This window comes from Mytilus californianus, unplaced genomic scaffold, assembly GCF_021869535.1.
Source record: "Mytilus californianus isolate M0D057914Y unplaced genomic scaffold, xbMytCali1.0.p SCAF_3, whole genome shotgun sequence".
In the NCBI taxonomy this organism is placed as follows: Eukaryota; Metazoa; Mollusca; class Bivalvia; order Mytilida; family Mytilidae; genus Mytilus; species Mytilus californianus.
The window spans coordinates 89,370,588-89,393,408 of record NW_026262679.1 but is presented as its reverse complement, the minus strand read 5'-3'; the positions used below and the strand labels follow the sequence as shown (position 1 = coordinate 89,393,408).

The 22,821-nt window shown below is 30.9% G+C and overlaps 1 protein-coding gene and 1 long non-coding RNA gene across 4 annotated transcripts in view; both read right to left on the bottom strand.

The window, feature by feature from the left end:
* Window positions 1–14,052, bottom strand: part of LOC127735350 (inositol polyphosphate-5-phosphatase A-like) — a 72,306-nt gene extending 58,254 nt beyond the window's left edge. For all 3 annotated transcript variants that reach the window (XR_007998324.1, XM_052245511.1, XM_052245510.1), the window contains exons 1-3: window positions 13,755–14,052; window positions 7,791–7,832; window positions 3,517–3,617 (exon numbers count right to left, since the gene is read on the bottom strand). Coding sequence is in view for 2 of the 3 variants with exons in the window: in XM_052245511.1 (XP_052101471.1) it covers window positions 3,517–3,617; window positions 7,791–7,832; window positions 13,755–13,817 (206 nt within the window). In the remaining variant the exon portion in view is untranslated. The remainder of the gene's footprint in view (window positions 1–3,516; window positions 3,618–7,790; window positions 7,833–13,754) is intronic.
* A 4,254-nt stretch (window positions 14,053–18,306) lies between these two features.
* LOC127733591 (uncharacterized) lies at window positions 18,307–21,551 on the bottom strand. The gene is made up of 4 exons (XR_007997131.1): window positions 21,481–21,551; window positions 21,101–21,174; window positions 20,612–20,698; window positions 18,307–19,934 (listed from the first exon to the last, which is right to left on the bottom strand). It is a non-coding gene; the product is annotated as an uncharacterized LOC127733591 (long non-coding RNA).
* Window positions 21,552–22,821: the final 1,270 nt, after the last annotated feature.

Here is a 22,821-nt window from a genome sequence, read left to right as displayed (position 1 = left end):
AAGTTTTGATGGAACCTATTTAGTGGTGTAAGAGAAAGGATCAGATATATAAAATCAATGAACAGAGGCAGGGGGTCTACTACTGTAATCACTAGCCAGTCAACACTGAGGTTGTGAGTTCGAACCCCGCTCATGCGGGTGCACTCGACTCCAATCTTAATTGACTAGGATTGTCAGTTTTCCTATCGAAGGTCGGTGGTTTTCTCCAGGCACTCCGGCTTCCTCCACCAATAAAAACTGGCCGCCACGAAATAGCCCAAAAGCGGTGCTTAAAAGTGGCGTTAAAACACCAAAAATCAATCTATTTTAACTTGTGCCTAAATCTTATCTGACGAACTCAGAGAGTAAAATTCAAATAAAGGTTGCATAGCTATTTCACAAAGTGATAGGCTGTAATTAACAAAGCGAGCTGAAATTGGACATAAGAAATCAATAACAAAATAAGCTCACAATGTTGCATAATAACATATCCTCAGTTAAAAAAATGACTCTTTTAACCATCTTTTTCAAATCTAAATAAAAATGACAGATTGAAAATAAAAAAAAACTTCATATGTTTGACTGAAATTTAAGATTTCCATGATCCTCAAAACAAGCAAACATTTAAAATATTTATCTGAATATCAAGCGCCACTTTTCATTAAATACTTTTAAACCTTGAGAGGATTTGGTTTGCTTCAATGCCTCTCCATAATTTAAAACTAGTTTGGTTTTAAAATCTATTTGATATTTTTTCCATACAAAAGTTATAATCTTTACTTTTAACAAAATTTAGGTGTTCCTCATTTCTGTATTTGCAGACATCAGTCATGGGATTAATGGTTGCAAATAACTTTTACTGGCAATGCATCAGCTGTAAATATTCCATTTCACACATTTGAATATAAAAAAAAACATCACAAAATGACCATGAAGGACAAGTTATCATAACTTGTTTATCTAAATTTCACAAAATAAGTTATTTTTTTAAACTATTATGTGATTCAAAATTTTAATCAGTTTTGAACATTAATAAAAGGAGATAAAAGGTTATATCAACATGAGAGCACCACAACAATACAATAAAACTGCTGGAGCCTGAGATGTCAAGGTCTCATGCACCATGTAAACTGCTGTTTAGATGATTGGAAACTGATACAAATGCATACTAAATATTACAGATTTGTAACAGACAGGACTAAAACAATTGTTTGGGAATATTTCAAATATCATTCAACTTAAAATGCTGTGGATTTCTATTACTGTAATCTAAAAAAAACACATATATCAGAAATAAATCTTTAACAGTATAGTATCCACAGAAAGGTAATGACTCAGCATCATGATACAGAACCATTTAAAATTTTTATGTTGTCAAAAAAACTCCATATACTCTTTTCTGTTATAATGTTTATTAAAATTTCATAATTAGTTTTTCAAACAAAAAATCCAATTAAGCCAATATGAAATTTTATCAAGCATTATTCCGGCAAATGTAAATAATTAAAGTACAAAGTAGTATATACTATATAACTTATTTCCTGAATACCTGCTGTAACAGTGGCAGATCCAGGGGGAGGGTTCCGGGGGTTGGAACCCCCCTTTTTTTTCTGTCGATCAATGCATTTGAATGGGGACATATGGTTGGAACCTCCCCCCCCCCCCCCCCTTTGAAAAATGGCTGGATCTGCCCCTGTGTAAATATCACTTCCAATTTTTAACCAACTTTTTCAGAAGTCAGACATGGACTTTGATGGTAGCAGTGAATATTGATATACAGATGTCCACTTATAATAAAACAATTGATAAATACTGTAAACCAACATATTTTGTAGATACTTTATTTTGCTTTTAGCCCTTCACACACATTTATTTTCACAATTTTTAAATCTCATTGATGTATTCATATAAGGGAAGGCAGAAGTTTTCCATAGTTTCCCCCATTTTTCTACTGGCAAAAATTAGTTTCTTTACAGGAATTTAAACTAGTATTGAATTTTCAACATACAATCTCTTGAATTTAACAACACCTAATAAAAGTTAATCTCTAAAATTACAGAATATTTCCTGTTTGAAATATATTAAGTTTCCTGATAATGATCATATTAAACATGCTTGCTTTGTTAAGATGCTGACTAAATTCAATTGTATAATCTATGCATGAATTGGAACTGACATACATATTTCTTAGAAAGGGTGTAATAATTCAAAATCATCAGGAAACAATTTAAACTTTCAAAATAATGACAGTATTGTTCACAATTCTGATGTCTCTCTTTTATCAAATTCACAGCATGATTTGTGATATAAAAAGACCTAAAATAACAATATCGGAGCTCACCAGGATATTCTTACTGATATAAGAACACTTAAAAACATAACTTTAAAATTTTCTCGCATGCACTGTTCAAAACATTTTTTTAAATGAAATAATTTTTTACAATGGTTAATATTAGACTGACATATGACATAAGATTGAAATCTTTTTTTTGTCCAAACCAAACTTTATCAAATCCTGAAGACAATCCCTGTATTCAGAGAGTTTTATATCCCAGAACCTAATTTCATTTTCAGAAACCCATGTATTATATGCAAACAATAGGTATTCAAGGAGAAAGGGGTGCGTTTTACTTTTCTGTATAAACTTTGTCAAAATACGATATTCCCGGGCTTGTATTTCCTATGATGATTTCCTTGATAGAGGATTGCTGCTCACAAGGAAGCTTTTAAACCAAAGAGTTCCAAATGGTGAAGTTGAAATCATCCCTTCTTAAATTTTACGGACGCCATCACGAGTTGGTTGACCGTTATTAAATAACCATTTCACAGATGATATTGGATATGTTCCTTATGTTGTAACTACAATACCCTTCCCTTTTCACGAATGTGACCTACCGAATTAGACTATTAACCGGATTTGTAATAACATAAGCAACACGACGGGTGCCACATGTGGAGCAGGATCTGCTTACCCTTCCGGTGCACCTGAGATCGCCCCCAGTTTTTGGTGGGGTTCAAGTTGCTTAGTCTTTAGTTTTCTATGTTGTGTCATCTGTACTATTATTTTTTTGTTTGTCTTTTTATTTTTGGCCATGGCGTTGTCAGTTTGTTTTCGATCTATGAGTTTGATTGTCCCTCTGGTATCTTTCGTCCCACTTGTGTACCCCTTTCCCAAATAATATTTAATATTTTTAATGTATTTTTAACTGGAAGGCATCAACAGTCAATCTAACCACTTTTCAGGTCATTTTGTCTTGCTGACTTTTTTATTAGATGTACTTGTTTTATGTGAAAGTAGTTTGACATGGGATGTTTTGGTGGTACTTTACTAGGAAAGGAAAGTCCCTTTTGTAAAGTGCTATTATGCAATATAATATTTGAATGTTCATGAAGTATACTTATGGCAATAATATTAACACATTTGATTTTTATTTTTCCCCATGACAATCAAGCACAGCAGGTTATTCTTTTCTATTAAATATTTGTTTGTTTGCTCATTACAGCCAAAAAACAACAACTTCTCATAGAGGTACTCACTTGACGAATTTGTTGACATGTTGCATGGAATCTTCATAATTTTTACCACCAACTTCTTGACAATGAAGTGCAAGTAATCCTGGCTGGTAATGCTGTACAGTCTACAAATCAGGAAATAGTACACATTTTATAGGAGAAAGTATAATTTATTGGCCCCTGGAATTGCACAATGAGTATTTTTGTTAATTATTTCAAGATAACATTTATGCTAATTTTATTGTTGAACCTATAGAGTGATGCAAGTTGTGCAGAAAAATCATTGTGACAAATTACATGTAGGTCATATTAAATATAGTTTCAATAAATAAAATAAAGCCCTACCTTTTCAAATTTGATATTTTTACTCATATCAATATCATTGTACAAAACAGCTTGTAGCAAAAAACATTTTTGGGTACAAGGCTATTGTTCATATCTAAATGTTAAGTTTTTAAAATGATAAAATTTTTGAAGTTTTTGCCATGTTCCATAAGATATATTTAAAAATGCTACAAGTTTGTTCTACAACAAATATATGCCAGATAAAAACTTGAATAAGTTATAACTGATGTCTTAAGAACAAACCTGAAAGACAAACTTCATTACTAATACTCTGTGATTTTCAAATATGTCAGGGACAAAAAAATTTGCCTCTTCATACACTTTCTTGCCACTTTCAAACTTTATACAGAATTATTGTACTGCAGTCAGGCAAACCATGTTTTTTTTTTTTTTTTTTTTTATTTCAAACTGCAGATACTGTCAAAAGAAATTGGTAAGAGGGTACATGGCACATAAGTTCTTTTTAATGCTTGCAATGTTTAAAAGTGAAAATAAGTTAACTTTGTACATTCGTTTCCTCATTATATATTTATTTCAAATTCAATACTTTCTTTTGCAGGGGGTTCAAATATGAAATGGACCATCTCTTTCATTTTCACAATAGTTATATATTCTGAAACATTTTGAAGAAAGCTGTTTCTATCGCATCATCATTTTTTTGTCTTTTCCACTACATTTTTTGTACTATGTACATGTTGTAACATGATATTAACACAATTATGACCACTCGTATGTTATGTGTACATAAAGGATGCACAGAATAACATTTAAAAAAACACATTACAAGACTAAGAGCAAAAGCATATACAAAGGTTAAAGGAATCTGACAGATAAGTCTAAACAATATTCCTGGTGAGCTCCGATATATTTTTATTTTAGGTCTGTTCTCGTTAGAATAGTTTCATTTTACAAGTTGGGGCCTTTTATAGCTGACTAAACATATGGGTTTTTTTCATTGTTAAAGGCTGTAAAGTGACCTATGATTGCTTTTATCTTCGTCATTTAAACTCTGGTGGATAGTTGTCTCAAACGACAATCATACCACATCTCCTTATTTTCATATCAATATTATATAAATATGTTATTAGTACACATATGAACACATACATGCAAGTGCTTTAGTCAAAACAAATAAATATTTGTATATTGTGTAAATCCCAAGCTGGAGATATTAGATAACGCTGATGACAAAAACACAGGGTCTCTATGCCAACCATAACTATCATGTACAATTACTTGCCAATTTATACAAATAATCATAATTCATATAAAGATCAACATTCCCTATTAATTTGACTTGCAACTTTTTATAAAAACTAGATATTTCAACTGTCTAACAAGATGAATGTAAAATCTTCTCAAACGCATTATGGGCAATTCAAGGAAAATAGTTTAAAACATCAAGTATTAATTACCTACATGTAATTTACTGATACATCTGCCCAGTTGAAATACATATCAATGAAACTGTACAGGAAATCAGAACATAACAGACAATGTTTTTTTTCTTTAATCTTAATCATACCAAATCTTCTTATTTTTACAATGACTTGTGGAGTATGATTACAACCCCAGCAATCAACAAAAGGAAGTTGAACAAAATAAATATGTAAAGCAATGGTAAGCACAATGCTTCACCCATTTATTTGCTAGACCATAACAAATTTATTCTACATTTTTTCAACCCCATTTGGTAGAGGGATAAGGATTCACGACTAATAATATTCACTGAAACTATTGCATGTCACCAGTGTATCATTCCACCTCTTTATAGGGGAATCAGTCCACTAGATCAAGTTATTGCAATGTACAAAAAGTGTCTACAGAGGGAAGATGGTGACAGAAAACAACCACACATTTGTCTATTGCCTCTATATCTTTGTTCTTTGCAGATGAAAAAAAATAACATTTTTTTTTCATTTTAAGACCACTGATGACTTAGAAACTTAGAAAAGAAAAAAAATCAGAAATAAATGTAGTTCTTTTCTGAAACAAAATACGAAGCAGAAAATCTGAACATTATGTTGAAAAAATACACATAAAATTTACACCCGTCACCAATTTAATTTACAAAGTTAGAACAGCTTAGTACTTAAAGAGACATGCTATTTTTTTTTAAATATCTTACAATGAGATAATCATAAGATAAATTTTGTAAGTTTGTGGAGGATAATTTTACTCTTCCAGGAAGACACTTCAAAATCAGATTACAAATTTCCTGTAAAATTTGATATCTCATTGTGTCAAACACTACTTCGAAAAGTATGGAAATAAACCAGTGTTTTCCCTAGAAATTATTTAAAGGATGGGGGATTGATTGAATGGATGGTGGTCAAGATATTTAAAGGAAGGGGGATTACAATGAGTTATGGTGAATTCCTCAAATTTTAAAGGACAGGGGCCCATAATAAAGCATGGGGGCATGCACCACCATTAATAAAACCTCTTGAGAAAATGCTGTATACATGTCACAAATTTGAAATATTTGAAGAAAATTTTGATGTTTTAAAATATATTATTTTATCATTAAAACTGTAATTAGATTCTTCAAAAACATGAAGTTATCAAGTATTATACATATCCAGTACCCCTTTGAATAGCTTGCTTTTTACTTATCACAAAAATCCTCCTACACATCATTTGTTGTTTATATTTATCATTTTGATCTTCTTATTTCATTCATCATTAATTTAGGGTTTTAATCCAAATACATGATCATTATATATTACAACTTCATTATTGTCAGATATTGACATCCTTGACTTTTTTCATGCAAGTTTTTAAAATATTCATTCACTATTGTTAAAAATGTCTGTTCTAGTTTTGAAGTTTAAAGTTTTATTTGGAAGTTATTTGCATGTACATAAACAGAAAAAAAAATGTAATAATTAGGTCTGAATATAATGTTGTCACAGATATATGTCTGGGCTGAATGTAAATACAAATGTTGAAATTTTAATATGGCAATACTTTAAAATGTGAAAAATGTGAACAATGCAAAACATTCAAATCAGGAGCCTCTAATTCAGTGGTTGTCATATCATATTTGTTTTTCACTTATTGTTCATAAATCGTACCTTTAGCTTTCTCTCTTGAATTGTTTTAAATTTGTCCTTGCAGGGCCTTTTAGAGCTTGCTATGTTGTATGAGTTTTTCTCATTGTTGAAGACTGTATAGTTCCAAAGTCAATAGACAATGACTGAGGTGTTAGGATCAAATAACCTAATAAGAAATGAGGTGTACTAATGCTTATACAAAAACATACCAAGTATTATGGACTTAAAATTAGTGGTTTCCCTTAAACTAACATATTCACAAATTGTTGATGCTGATGTCGCGGGAAATAACTCGCTGAAGTCTTGCCTCCACTACTTGTAGAGAGACAAAAATCATGCATCATATTAAGTACCCTATAATGTAAATTTTTATCTCCCCATCCCCTACTCATATGTTGATTTCTTTTTTAATTACATCTTTACATGTATGTGTAGGTGGAATATAACAGTACATCCTAATGCATCTAAAAAATATTTAAATTCTCTTGAACAAGGGATGAAAAAATATTAATTTTGAATCCTGTAAAATTGCAAATTTTTCATCATCTGCCAAGGTATCCAATCAAGAAGACTTATCTCTGATATTATCATATATTATGTTAAACAGTTTCCATGCAAAAGTTATACCCAGACGTGTGCGAGACTCTCATGGGTAGTCAAGGTCGTTATACACCCCCGTAGTAGTATGCAGAAGTAATCTATTAGCAGTAAGACATCCTTAAAATATATCTAGTTCAACAAATAACTACTATATTTCTTCATCACAAAAACGTTATTTACTCATAGATTCATTTCAAATTAGATTTTAGTTATTGGCTTTACGGTGTATGATTTTTGTATAACTCACTTGAAATCGTGACTTTCTCATGTTATATAATGTGTAAATTTTTTACAAACCTTCAAAAATTCCCTCAGCCAAATCTTCAGCATATGATCAGGCTAAAAAATAGAAATATAATAAGTTTATAATCGTACTAACTAAACAGACAGATCAGTGCAGAATTTTGACAGTACATGTACAACATACAAGACAATTCTAAATATACAAATGAAATTTTTTACAACTTACTAGATCAAACATGAATAGTGACCTATGTCTTTTTTTTTAACATAGGTATAAGAATTTCTAATGGTATTCTCCATGCATGATTGTGATAAATGGAACAACTTTTCATTTCTTATTGTTAATTTTCCTTTCCTTAATCATGATGTTCAATTGACTCCTTTTTGTGGAGTGGAAATTTTCTTAGTTGGTCAAAGTGCCAATGTTTTTGGTGACATCTTAAATTTCAATGAATGTTAAATATTTTCATCAGTAAAAACATTTACGGCAGGGATAAAGATATAGAAAAGTAAAAACTTTTACTAAAATCAAATAATGATATTCAAATTTTGATAACATACAGAAATTAAGCATTGAAGTACAAAGCATGGTATGTTAAATTTGACATCACAATTTAATATACCTAGCTTTGTTCTTCAGTGCTTAATTTCTATATGTAAATTGTCCTGATGATGCCTGCCTGGCAAGCGAAACTTGTCAACCAGCACTTAAATAAAATTGCAGTCTCTTTAAGTATTGTTGTTAAATTGGTACTTTATTTGATAACATTTATTGACAATCCTGCATACCAAGGTATTCACTTCATGGGATTTTACCAAAAGTAGACTCACTAGCACTGGTTCACTAGATGCAGTTAAAATTTGAATTATCTAATTTTCTTTCACTTTTAAATCATTACAAAGTAACCTGCATACTTTTAAGATATAAGCATTGTAGTTTACCATATGTTTTCTAATGATCTTTAATTTAGCGAAAAGTAAAATAAGAAAAATACCAAACTCCAAGGGAAATTCAAAACGGAAAGTCCTTTATCTGTTTATAAAATGGCAAATCAAAAGCTCAAACACATCAAACGAATGGAAAACAACTGTCATATTCCTGACTTGGTACAGGCATTTCCTAATGTAGAAAATGGTGGATTAAACCTGGTTTTATAGCTAGCTACATGTATAAAGGAAATTATTCTTTGAATTTTAATCTCAAAATATATCCTTATTTCATAGATAATGTAGTAAACATGGTAAATGACATTAAATCAATTATCAATGCAAACTAAACTAAGGATATCCATATGTTAATAATGTTACAGTCACTTTATTATTGCTGTTCGCCTATTCTAAGTGGAATTGAAATCTAATAGGATTGAAGTATGCTTTATTTTGTCACTTTATGCATTGATGACTTGACCTTGGTTCTTTAACAGCAAAAAGTTAAAATTTCTGACCAGTTGAACAGTTGATCGATTTAATGAAAAAAATTGCAATTTGGTCAGAAGTTTTAATGAACTGCAATAGGTGGACAGCAACACATACAATGAAGTCACAGTTAATAAAGGTCAAAATTCAAAGTAGGTATGGATTTAGTATGTTCCTTCATCGTCAAACTTGATGCATTAACTGACTAAAGATCATTCTAATTTCCTGTAAGATATTCAAATATCTTCACAGGCATGAATTAGTCTATCCCCTTTTCATCTTTGTTGGTCGAGGGGATTATTGCATGTAAATAAAATTGAGAATGGAAATGGGGAATATGTCAAAGAGACAACAACCCGACCAAAGAGCAGAAAACAGCCGAAGGCCACCAATGGATCTTCAACGCAGAAAGAAAATCCCACACCGGGAGGTGGTCCTCAGCTGGCCCCTAAATAAAATTGTGTACTGGTTCAGTGAAAATGGACGTCACACTAAACTCCAAAACACATAAAGAAACTAAAATTTAAAAAAACATACAAGACTTACATAGGCCAGAGGCTCCCGACTTGGGACAGGCGCAAAAATGTGGCGGGGTTAAACATGTTTTGTGAGATCTCAACCCTCCCCCTTTACCTCTAGCCAATGTAGAATAAAGAAACACATAGCAATACGCACAGTAAAACTCAGTTTAAAAGAAGTCTGAGTCCGATGTCAGAATAGGTAAAAAAAGAAACTAAGCAAAATGACAATGATACATAAATTAACAAAGGACTACTAGCAGTTACTCTCTTGAATGCCAAGCAAATGACTTACATGCAGTCATTACATTTTTAAAATAACTTCATAAATATTTAAATGAAGGGGAAAAAAACCTACTAGCTGCCTTAATCATCATTTACGTTAGGCAACATATGGTATAACTTATACATTTGTTGAAGATGTGTAAATTTTCTCAACAAATCTAAAACTTTAACTTAATTAATGGGGAATGTGTCCAATGGACACAGATGAAGCCCCCGCTTGCATATAATGTTATAAAGGGACATAACTCAAGAAGTGTAAAAGTGACACTACCCAAATTTGTACTTTTATCTAAGTTTTGTGGTAATAAGCATTGTGTATAAGTTTCATAACATTTGGTTGAGACAAACTAAAGTTAGAGAACAGAAACAAAAAATTCAGCAATCTTTCCATTTGTAAAAGGGCATAACTCTAGAACGGTAAAAGTGACGCCACCAAAATTCAAACTTGATCTGTGATTTGTGGTAATAAGCATTGTGCATAAGTTTCATAACATTTGGTTGAGGCAAACTAAAGTTAGAGAACGGAAACCAATTTTGGGACGTACGGACAAGGGTAAAACTTAATGCCCCCTCCACAACAGCGGGGGCATAAAAATGATTGCTTGTTAATTTCTAAACACCAGTGGCAATAGACCACTTTCGAGTTTGTTGCATTTCCGTTAAAACTTTGGTTTTAGTGAACGTCTTTCCTGTGCTTAGGGGCATCGCTGCTTCCTTCCCATGTTGAGCGAGCGGTTGAAAAAAATATGATGCTACAGCTGTATATTGCATGAATTATTCGGCAAATTAAATTCTTATAATTGATAATGAGCACTGCTGTCATAAGGGAATTTTGATTAAGTACCTACAGAATAGTAACAATTATTTTTATTTTATCCTGCATACTGACAATCACCAAGACGCTTGATGAACTTTAATACTGCACAGATACAGGCGGTCCCCTCTATCTGGTATATGACGTCATAAAGGCGCACATAATTGACAAACTTTTCCTGTGAAGGACATAACTCGAAAGTGGTCTTTTATTTCATAAATATTCAGAAAGAATGAATTAGAATAAAGATATATCACAATAAAATTTACTACTGTTGACTTTTGGCATTCAGATCTAGAGCTAGTAGCAAAAAAGGAAAATCTAAATCAAAACAGAGATTTAAGAAAATAGTTTATACTAAATTTGGGTACAATCCACATTTCCAGATGCTGTACGATGATTCAAGACTTTTATTGACTAATCAAGGGCACTCAAGGGCTGTATACTCAAAATATAACCATTTCAAAAATGATTCTTTATGTGCCTGTTTAAAGTCAGTAGCCAGTAGTTCAGTAATTGTTGTTTGTACATGATTGTCATACTTGTTTTTTGTAACTTGTTTTGTTATAAATTAGGCCATTAGTTTTCATAATTGAATTGTTTCACAATTTTCATGCTGGCACCTGTTGATGCCAACTACAAAAATGTATACAGTATGAGTTTTTCTCATTGTTGAAGGCTATACTGTTGCCTATAATTGCTTACATCTATTTCATTTGGACTTTAGTGGATAGTTGTCTCATTGATAATCATACCACATCTCCTTATTTTCATATAGTCTAACAAATTATAAAAGAATCATTATTAGTGCACATCTAATTGTATAAAAGGCAAAAGATAAAATTTATAAATATCATGGAAAATTACAGACAATGTAGTTAATAATAGGATTAATTATCATGATTATAGCATAGACAATGTACATGTAAATGTAGTCAGACGGGAAGGCTCTCTAAAAAAAAATCACATATTTTAAGGGTTTGTTTATATCTTCCATAAGTCTTTTACCATTTAAATCTGATAGGACATGAAAAATTAGAAAAGGAAAGACATTCTTTGGTTACACAATCAAGAATTTTTTTTTAAGCTGATTAAAAAAGAACATTGTTAAAAAAGTAAGTTTTATCCAGTTTCATCCTCAATGTCATCTGAGAAATATGTCACATATATATATCCTTTCTTCACAAGGGACATGGTTTTCAATTTGTGTATCACCAAACTTCAACCTTATGGTTACAATGTACTTGTTCTGAAAATTGTATTATTTTTTTTTATTTTTCAAGTCTTGAATAAATTCCAGATATTTCTCGTGTTCAAATGAACATTTTAACTCCAAATACAATTGTATTTGCATAGTTTACCATTTTCAATGATCAACTTATATTGCATGACTAATGTCTTGTTTCTGCACATACTTTTTTGTGAAAATTGAACATTATTTTTTAAGTTTAAAGCTCACTGTGTGGGGATTGCATCTGTAAAAATCAGATTTTGAATATCAATATTTATCATAGTTAACACATGATGAAGATACGAGTACCAAATGTGTATTCCTTGGTCAGTTGCCTTTCATAGTTCACAAAATCCTGTTATCATTATGGATCTAATTTCATGATAAGGTCTTTTTAAATGATTTCATTTTGTATTTCTGTTTTATTATATAATCTATATTTGTGAGAGCAGTTATAACAACAACACTTTAGGGATTGCTGCAGTAATTTAATGAGATCGACAGGTTTTAGTACCTAAGTCTATATATTTAGTTATCTTCAAACATATTTTATGACATCTTGATGATTCTTAATAAATAGATTCTAATTTCACAACATGAATTTATCACTTGCTGCATCTATACTTTCTTGACAGTTGAAAAAAATCTTTTTTAAGCTTTTTGGGAGTATTTTTAATTCCCTGTTTTAGATTAGTTTTATAAAGATAAGCTAACTGACCTAAATGCCTTTGGTTCCTGGAAATGTTTCTCCAAATTGGTAAGTAGCTAAAGCCATGGAAACTAAGGGGGTTACAATATTGACAATAAGACAGTATCATATTCCAAGGATTTGTATACAAATCCTTGCATATTCCAAAACAAAATTTCAGAAAAAGTGGATCCAGTGTTACAAATGTATGTTAAGAGTTTTAGAAATTACCCCACACATATGTCCCAAAAGCACATCTTTAGGTTAGAGACTTTCATATTTTCTTGTCTATTTCGACTATTTTAAGTTTGATGTACAATGTAAAATGTTAAACAAGCAAGCAAATTAAAAAATATTAATATTAAAATAGTTGCAGATGATATCTACAATGTAATCTATGACCTTTATCATGTTTATATAAATAATTTATAGTGTAAAAAGCCTGATATTCAAAAACAGTTATAATGATATATGCTCAATTGTTGTATATAATGAGAATTCGCCAAGAGAGAATAACAATACCTTTTTTTCCTCAACTAAAAAAAATTAATAAAACTACATGTAATCCAAGAAAACAAAGTACCCAGAAATTTACTTTTTTGTTTGTTGTTTTTTTTAACATTTAAAGTGAATTTGACAATGTTTGAAGTCATTCTCTACTAATTTAAAAATATGGATAGTCTGAATGTAAGTGAAGTTGAAATCAAACTGTAGTAACTTGCAAAAATAAAGACTATTCTGGCCTGAAAATGTATTTTAGCATGCATGTTCCTATACACACAAATAAAACTCAGTACCAAATTTGGGGTATTGTTACCGAACTAATAACTCGATGTACAGGATGCATTTAGCAGGACAAATCACTTAGATGAAGTTTTGATTACAGTCCATATTGCCATTGAAATTGTAATTATAATTGTCCTCGGGTTGACTGCACGGTATGCAATGGTCATTTTCATGACATACTGACCTGGGGATACGTAGTCGTAAAAGCAAAACATTACTTTTTACACTGTGCAAATGTTTAAGCTAACAGATGATCGATTATATTTATGTTTATACGTACATCTTCAAATATAGACCCGACATTTGCTGTAACAAGCAGCATTCGGGGATAATTCCCGTCCATAATATTTCACTTCATCAATACGTTGCTCGTGCAAAGCAAGTTACTCAAATTGTTTGCATTGAAATTGTTGTTTTTCTACATCACATAAATTGTGCACTTTACAATTGGAACTATCTCATTGTTTGTATCTGCTCTAGATTTTTATTTCACGAAATGACACCTGTAAACAACGTTAAAATCCAATTCAATACACAAATAGTGTATTCCTGTTTCTCCATCGAGTACTGGCTCTCGATTGACGTCACTTCTCGTTAACAGCGCCATCTATAAATAATTCATCGTAATGTGCCGTAGGACTTCGTTAAATGGTGTACAAACGGTGGGAAATTCGATTTCTTTTTAGAATCAAAGGCTAACATTGTTAAAAAAAGATTGGGTGAATTAAAGACAGAGGCGGATTTAGGGGAGAGGGCAGGTGCCCGGCCCCCTTTTGTGAGCCTCCTCGTGTGGTTTTTGATTATGTGATTACTTGGCCGTTTTTATAGTATATTTCATGATTATTTGATAAACTAGGACTGTATTTTTGATTATATGATTATCCTGTTTAAAAAAAAAATTAATGATTATGTGATTATATTGGCAAAAAAAATGTGATTATGTGATTACATGGACACCCCCATGAGGGGCCTCTTTTGTGGGAAAAATTTAGTTGATATTTTAGGGACCACTGAAGCATGTCTGGAGCGGTCCCCCGGGATGAACAGCAGGGACTGACACTAGAAATTGATGGCTACTGAGGATGGATACTGGATAGACAGGAAATTTCCCACTAACCCATCAGAGTGTTGTTGCAGCTGTTCATTAACATGCAGAGAGTATGGAATTTGCCCTTCAAGAGACATGGGATTTAGAATTTGGTGAAATTATTAACTTCTTTTTAGCAGCAAAATCCCAAGCAGGATAGATAGTCTTATACTTATTCTACTTTAAATATTAAAACCCCTTTTTAGTAAAAAATTTGGAATTGCAATATTGCTGTATGAAAAAAAAGAGGTGAAACATCAAGGTTGGGCGGTAAATACCACCCCCGGTATTTACCAGTGGTATTTACCGGTATTTACCGCCCCGGTCAATACTCCTCAAGTGGTCAATACTGGCAAATACTGGACAATTGAAATTTGCATGGTTCTTTTGACAGATTTTACTATCAATGTTAGTTAAATCTTAGTTGATAGGGGAAATTATTTTAACTTTATTCATATGGCATGATTCAGTTTATAAAAAGGATTGATATTGGTATGTTTTATCAACTATTAGCATGAATAATGACTTATTCAGTTCTTATGGGTAATGATATAACATAGTTTAGGTATGATTATAAAATTGCTATATCAGTTATTTCAACATGTATAAAATATATATATTTTTTTCTTGAAAAGGTTTGATTTTAACAGGTAAATAGAATTACAGGTGACTAGATTATCAGGGCATTACCTATTAAATGGCAATCAGGTGTCAAAAGTTTATTCAGTATTACAACTGTCCCCTAATAAATGTTGACATAACAGGAAAAAAGTCATAAAAGTTATTTTTGAAGACTGTTTAATTTAAAACAATTATTTGATTCCTGACTATTCAACTGCATGATAAATATCTTCTAAAACTAAATCATGTAAATACAGAAAATGGAAATTTTGAAGGATCTATACTTTGGCTGCTGTTTTTTTTTCCTTCAATTTTATTCTAATAATCACTGTCCATGATGTGTTCATGTATAATTTCAATTTATATAAGAAAAGATAACATTAAAAAAGTCTAATTTTGACTTGAAAACTTTCATTAACAGTTATTGAATGTAGGGCTAAATATCACAGGACAGAAAGCCACAATGCAATTTTGAAAGAACTATTTCTTTGATTAAGAAAAGACTAATTTTTAAGACATTGTTTTATTACATTTGCTGAAATTACTGTTAAGAAAACAAGTCTTTTCTTGACTGGCTTCATGGTACCATTGAAGAAATATCCTTTGTAGGATTAATATTTAACAAATCTTCATTTACCCATGTTCATTATCAATCTCATAAACATTACAATGAATTCATTTCAAGGATTTTCCCTTACATATTCAAAAACTTGTTAACTAATTAATTGTGACCTTTTTGTCCTTTACAATGTAGTAAATAAGTGACTTTCTGTCCTGTGAATATATTTGTCCATTTACCCTGTAGTTGACCAGGTAGGGACTGTATTTAATAGTAATATCTTTATATCAAAATTTCAATTGACCAGTATTTGCCAGTATTGACCAGTATTTGCCACTATTTCCCGGTATTTACCGCCGGCCTGGTCAATACTAGTATTGACCGCTTTTTTGCCAACCTTGTGAAACATGTATGAATAATTCAAATGTTGTGAAAATCTTTTCATATATAAGTTCATCTTACTTTATGTAAACCAATGAACCAAGAAAATTCCAAAGAAAAAATCTTAGTTTTAAAATGCAACTCCATATTCAACTTTACAGGGTTTTCAATATTCATCATATTTTTTTTTTTGGCAAAAGAAGTTTTCATAAAAGTAAAAAAATGATACTATTCTGAATTGAATTCAAAATCACATAAATACTTAATGCTTCGTAGAAAATATTTTAGCCCTACTTGTCTTGTGCATGTTCTAAAAATTCATAATGTTGGGATAATTTCAGCTTATTTGGCGTAACCTGGGACCAATATTTATAAATTTAAGGTGTTAATTGATATGACATAATTTTCATTTTTCATACTGTACTAAAGTTTTTGTCATTCCGTGCAAACAATACTTATTTCATGGCATAAAAAGTGCCACAAGCCACAAATATATGATTATATGCTGCTTATTAAATATTTCGACTTAAGGTCGCACAACATTCAGCAAACATGATATTCTTCCAGCTTATATGTTATATGACTTAAAACAAAAAGAAATTTTCCCCATTCAGATTCAATTCAGCATTCGTCCTCAACATGCATGAAATATTTGCCACTGGACGTTGAGCAAACATCAACTACTCAATCAATTCAGCATACATATTTAATTAAATAGGAACAAAATTACTGCAGAAATTAATCCGAATGAAATATGACTTTTTTTCATTTCCCTCCATGAGTACAAGACTATAGTTGTTGGCCACTTTCAGCAACCTTAGCTATATAAGGCAGTCAGTCTATGGTTGGTGGAGGAAGATGGAACTAGTACCCGGAGAGAACCACCAATCTTCAGTAGAAAAACTCAGGCAATCCTTGTTAATCAAGATCTGAGTTGAACCCTCGCAATGACCAGGTTTCAGATTTGGATCAAAGTTGAAAGGCTAGTGACTGGTTCCATCAGATGTTAATTGGGATGGAACATATCATTATTCAATAGCCTTAATATGAACAAACAAAAATGTCTAAAATGCAAGCTCAACAGTTAAATACAACTCATAAAAGTGACCTAATATAATATAAGGGATCTTATGAATACTTCTGAGCATCATACATCAACATCATCATAAACTGTTAACACAGAGATATGTCTCGCCTTTTTGTTATTTTGCTAGTAAAATACAAATGTTGATATTTAAATAGCAAAACTTTAACATGCAAGTTATGCAAAATATTCAAAGTTAATGAACCATGACTGAAGGTACAGGGCCAAACATTCTCCATGGAAATACGATGTGCCAATGCTAATACAACATACCAAATATCATTGACCTACCACTGGTTGTAACCCATAAACTGACCTAATCACAAACTTATACATGTAAACTAAGCAAAAGTTTCAGTCATTAGACAATGACCGAGGGGACGGGGCCAAATAATCTCCATGGAAATGAGATGTGCCAATGCTGATAAAACTGCATACCAAATATCATTGACCTATCACTAGTAGTGGTTCCCCATAATCAGAAAGTAGGTACCTCACAGATCTGAAAAGCTCTCACATGTTATAACTCATCACTGTCAAGCTTTGACCAAAATGGTAGTCATCCTGTTCAGCAGTACCTGAAAAAAAAGTGACGGAAATATTTGCTGGACAAACGGGCAGACAGAGGGACAGACCAACAAGGTGAATGCAATATAGCCTTAACTCCTAGAGGAGGGATATAATACTAGGACAAAAAGTCATCATTGCTGATTTTCAATATAAACTTTTATTAAGAAATATTACAAAAAAAAAATAACGCTATGTTAATAAAATATCATGCTCTTACTCCAAATATTGAAAATTAAGAAACAATGTAATTATTTTTTTAAGTACTGGTAATCAAATTCGAAATACTTTACCCTCCTTCTAGATTCATCCAATCTTAATCCAATGGCAGGTTTTAGTAGTTTTATTGAAAATTGGTCATAAGAGATGACTACAATTAGATGAAAGAAGCACCTGCTGTTAGATTGAAACAGAATAAACCTTCACAAAGTCTTGTTCTATCTCTCTATCAAATATTCAAATCAGATGAATTTAAAATATAAAAAGAATTGAATATCCAAAAGATATCATTAAATTTCAAACCAATTACCCATACTGCCATTTCCTATAACTTAGTTTACAGTTTTTACTAAGCTCTACAAAATGGCAAATTTTGATTACATCTGATGTGCTCCTATTAATGTCCAATTAATTACCTTTCACCAAAGGAAGCTACCAGAATAAGGAGGTAAATAGGTGTATTCCCTCCCCCTTGCCATAAACTTCACCCTATTTAAGCTCCTCATTCATCACAACTGGATTTTGCTTTCTGTGTTGAAAGGTTTCACAAATGACATAGATACCCATAGAATAGAACATCACTGTGATGTTTAAAAAAAATGAGAGCTGATTTATTAAATTTTGACCCATGTCATATTCAAGTGTATATTCTTTGTTCATAGATTCAAGCCATAAAACAAATCAAAGAAAATTAGTAGCATCTCAAAATACTATCTTCCAATTCTAGATTTATCTTATCTAAACCAAATGACAGGTTAATTTTGGCAACTTGTTTGAGACCAGCTCTACAAAAAGTTGTAAGAAGTGCCTGCATGCTGTTTGGCTGAAAGAAAATAAACCTCCACAAAATATCTTTCTCTCCCTCACACACACCAGATGTATTAAGTTGTAAGAATAATCGATCCAATACAACTTATAAATTTCAGAAAATCCCATACTGCCATTTCCTAGAACTTAGTTTACAGTTTTTTCTTTTATCTTCTTTTTTTTTCTTTTTCTTTTGTTTACATTATTTCTTTACTAAGCTCTACAAAATGGCAAATTTTGATAACATCTGTGTCCCTTAAATATATTACATGTAAATAATACAAGTATGATAAATTAACTTTCATCATAGGAAGAAACCAGTATTAGGAGGTAAATAGGTTTATTCCCTCCCCTTAATTGCCATAACTTCAACCTATTAGCTCCTCATTCATCTTAGATTTCACTTCCCGTGTTGAAAACTAATAAAAAAATATATATATAAGTAATGGTACACTTAATATATTGCACAAGTGTGATAATTTAGATATAAAATGAAAATTTATGATCTAAATTTTTTAGTATGTATAAAAATACAATTTTCAATACACAATGTAATACTCATCCAAGATTTATCCAATTTAAGCAAATTGGCAGGTGCTTGATTATTCCAATACAAAAAGTTATAAAGAAGAACCTGCTGTTTTGCTGAAAAAAGAATAGACCTTTACATAGTCCTTCTTTCTCTCTTTCATACACTGCAATTCCTCTTAGATTAATCTTGTTTAAACCATAAATACAAACAAACAAAAAACTAGCAGTGACCGTCTATAGTCAAACAGCTCGTAAAAATGGAAACAATATTATGAGCTTTAAGGTTTAAACAGGATAAATCTTTACAAAGGAATATTCTAACTATCTCACATTTTAACAATGAATTTTGAAGAAAAAGAAAAACATTTTTAATCAAACATTGAAGATAAGCATGAGTGAGCTTTAAAATGAACAAATTTAATCTTCACAAAACCTAGCTGACTCTCTCTCTCTGCCTTTCACACATTTCATATTTTAAAATGATATTTGACTCTCTCTCCTCAATTTTATAATCAATAAATAAAAAAGTTCGTGTGTGTTGATGTCCTTCCTTCATTTTCACCTTTTTTTCAAAATATCCATAACTGGAAGCATCAAACATTACCTACAAATAGAATGATAAGTTTTATCACAAGGTTCTTAAAAATAAAAAGGAGAAACAGTTTTTCTGTGTCACAATATTTATTCTTCATAATCAGGTTAATCATTGACAGTTAGGATTATGTTTTGCTGCTATGTTCTTTATTTTTTATACCATTTTGTGTCCAAGATTGAATATCCGTTTACAATGCAAGCCAGGTGGCAAATATTGGTTTTAGAAGACGAAAAATTTTCAAATGGTAAAACTTGACCATTCTGTGGTTCTTGCATAAAAAAATGAATCTTGCAGTAAGATCCAAAGGTTATCTCAGCCCTATTTGCAAATCTGATTTGATGATGATATAATATTGTATTTATAAATTAGTCCTGAAGAAAAAAAAATCTAAAATTATCTCCCTTGAAATAATTTTCAGCAATGCATTTTCCCCCCTTTCCTCAGTATGATTGTGAGATGCACACATTTTTACATAAGTATATCTTCACGTTGAGTTATTAATGAAAAAAGATTCTCTGAGCAATGAGTCCAGACATGTGTCAGTTTTGAAGCTATAAAATATATAAACTGGTAGAAATAAGGGAAATAACTCATCTGAATGCTTTAACAAGGAAATTTTATACAGGAATACAACCGGTCTCTTAACAATGCATTTGTGTAGTGTTTTTGTCATAATGCTGACTTACCTAAACATCAGGTAAATTTATTCCCATTAAGTTTTCATCTATTAAAGGCACTTTGTGAATACCATGCAGGGCCAGCATTGAATGAAGCTGAAAAAATAAATTATCAAAATGTTTAACTGTCCTGAGATACTTATATTTCTTCAAATTCTAATTGGTAGCATTAGAATAATAAAATTAATTAGCATATTACTAATTTCTATTCTGGATTTTATTTTCTGTTAAAAGTTATCCAATCTGAGCAGCCACTTAAAATTCAGCCTTCATCAACTGCAAGTGTGTTCGAAAGATAATATTTGAAACAAGAACAATTTCCCAAGAATATCGCATCCATTATTCTTATTGGATTTTTTTCCTTATGCATTTTCTCAATATAGTAAAAATTATGAGAGTTCTAAGGTCCCAGCCGGATAGATGACTGGGTCTTATTGATGCATTGACCATTATAAATCAACCTTCTAAAGTATTTTTTTAAATTTAAGAAAAGATTACCTCATGTTTTGCATTGAACCACTTCAGATTTGAGGTAACAATCTCTTGAAAACTTCCTGTTTGCTATTTTCATCCTGAAAAAAACAAAAATAGAAAAAAATGCTTAAAAGTTAAAACAAATGATATAATTAAAAATGCATATAATCTAATTTTATTAATATTTAAAATTTAATTCCTATAACTTAACTTATTCACACTTCTCATTATCAGTGATTGAAAAGTGACTAAAGCTCTCAAAATCCTAGCTTAAACCCTGCTCATTATTATCATGAAATGGCACGTGACTTTTCTTTGCGTCTTTCTTTAATACTAAGATTGAATGGAAGCATCAAAAGTGAAAATTATGTCCTGAATGGATTTAAAAATAAAATGCTACTTACTGTTCTGTTGATGAAATGTTTCTCATTTTCAAGTCTACAGAATGTTTGACAGCAATGTATCTCAATTTCTGTTCCAAACTGATAATAAAAAGTAAGTTCATATATATATCTTAAAACACTAATCATTAATAGGTAAATGATCTCCGGTCCAATTCAACATCAAAATTATTTTTCTGCAAAAGACGATAAATTCACCCTGAATGGCAAGTTACAAATTAAACATAATTTCAATTCCTTGATATAGATTTAAATTTGAATATGTTCCAGTTTATAAAAGATTATAAACATCCTTAATTGTAATCATTTTTTGTTGTTACAGAATTTTGACTAAAAACCATGTTAGTTTTTACAAAATTTTATGTCCATTAGTTACTTCCTGTTAAAGATATAAGTAAACTTGACAGAGGGACAAAACAAAAACAATTGCTCTCTTTACATAAATTTTTTTTTTAACAAACCTGAGATAAAACAGGATATAATTTCCAAGTCCTGCAGTAACATTTTGTGTGATGTCAGCATCAGCCACATTGAATTGAACCTTTCTGTGTGATGTCAGCATCAGCAACATTGAATTGAACCTTTGTGTGTGATGTCCGCATCTGAAAAACAAAAGATGTAAATTAGTTACCTATAAATTCAGAAATTATTGCATGCATTTATTGATATTTTTGAAAAATGGCTGGAAAAATGACTCATTATTGCGATTTCAAAAAAAATGTGCATATATATTCATATATCAGAATGCAAGTTATTATTATTGCAATACTCAGTGTCACTATTCACATTTTGACAAAGAAAAACAATTATTTCTGAATTTACAGTAATCTAAAATCCATAGCCATATATATCAAACTCATTTTACTCCAAAAGAAAGTAAAATCCTCCCTGAATTCCCAATTTTTTCAATTAAAGTTATTCTTTGCAATAGATTTCAATATGCACCATTCACTTTTCTGTGTCTCAGAATTTTGACTGAAAATAATGTTAGTTTTTATACAATTTTATGTTACTGATATAAGTCTACAAGACAGTGCAACAAATCATAGCAGTTGCTCTCTTTACAATAAAATATTTATTAACAAACCCGAGGTAAAACAGTATCAATTTTCCAAGTCCTGCAGCAACATCGAATTAACCTTTTTGGTTAATCTTGGCATCTGATAAAGAATGGATTAACATTTGTAAATGAAACATACTTCACCACTGGCACATAATTTTTCATAATCCATTAAATGGCAAATCTAAAAAAAGATGACTAAATATGATATGCAAAAAGTTCAATTTAAATGTTTAAAAAATATTACTTTAATTTTGTCTGCTTTTTAACTTATCAGTTAGCAA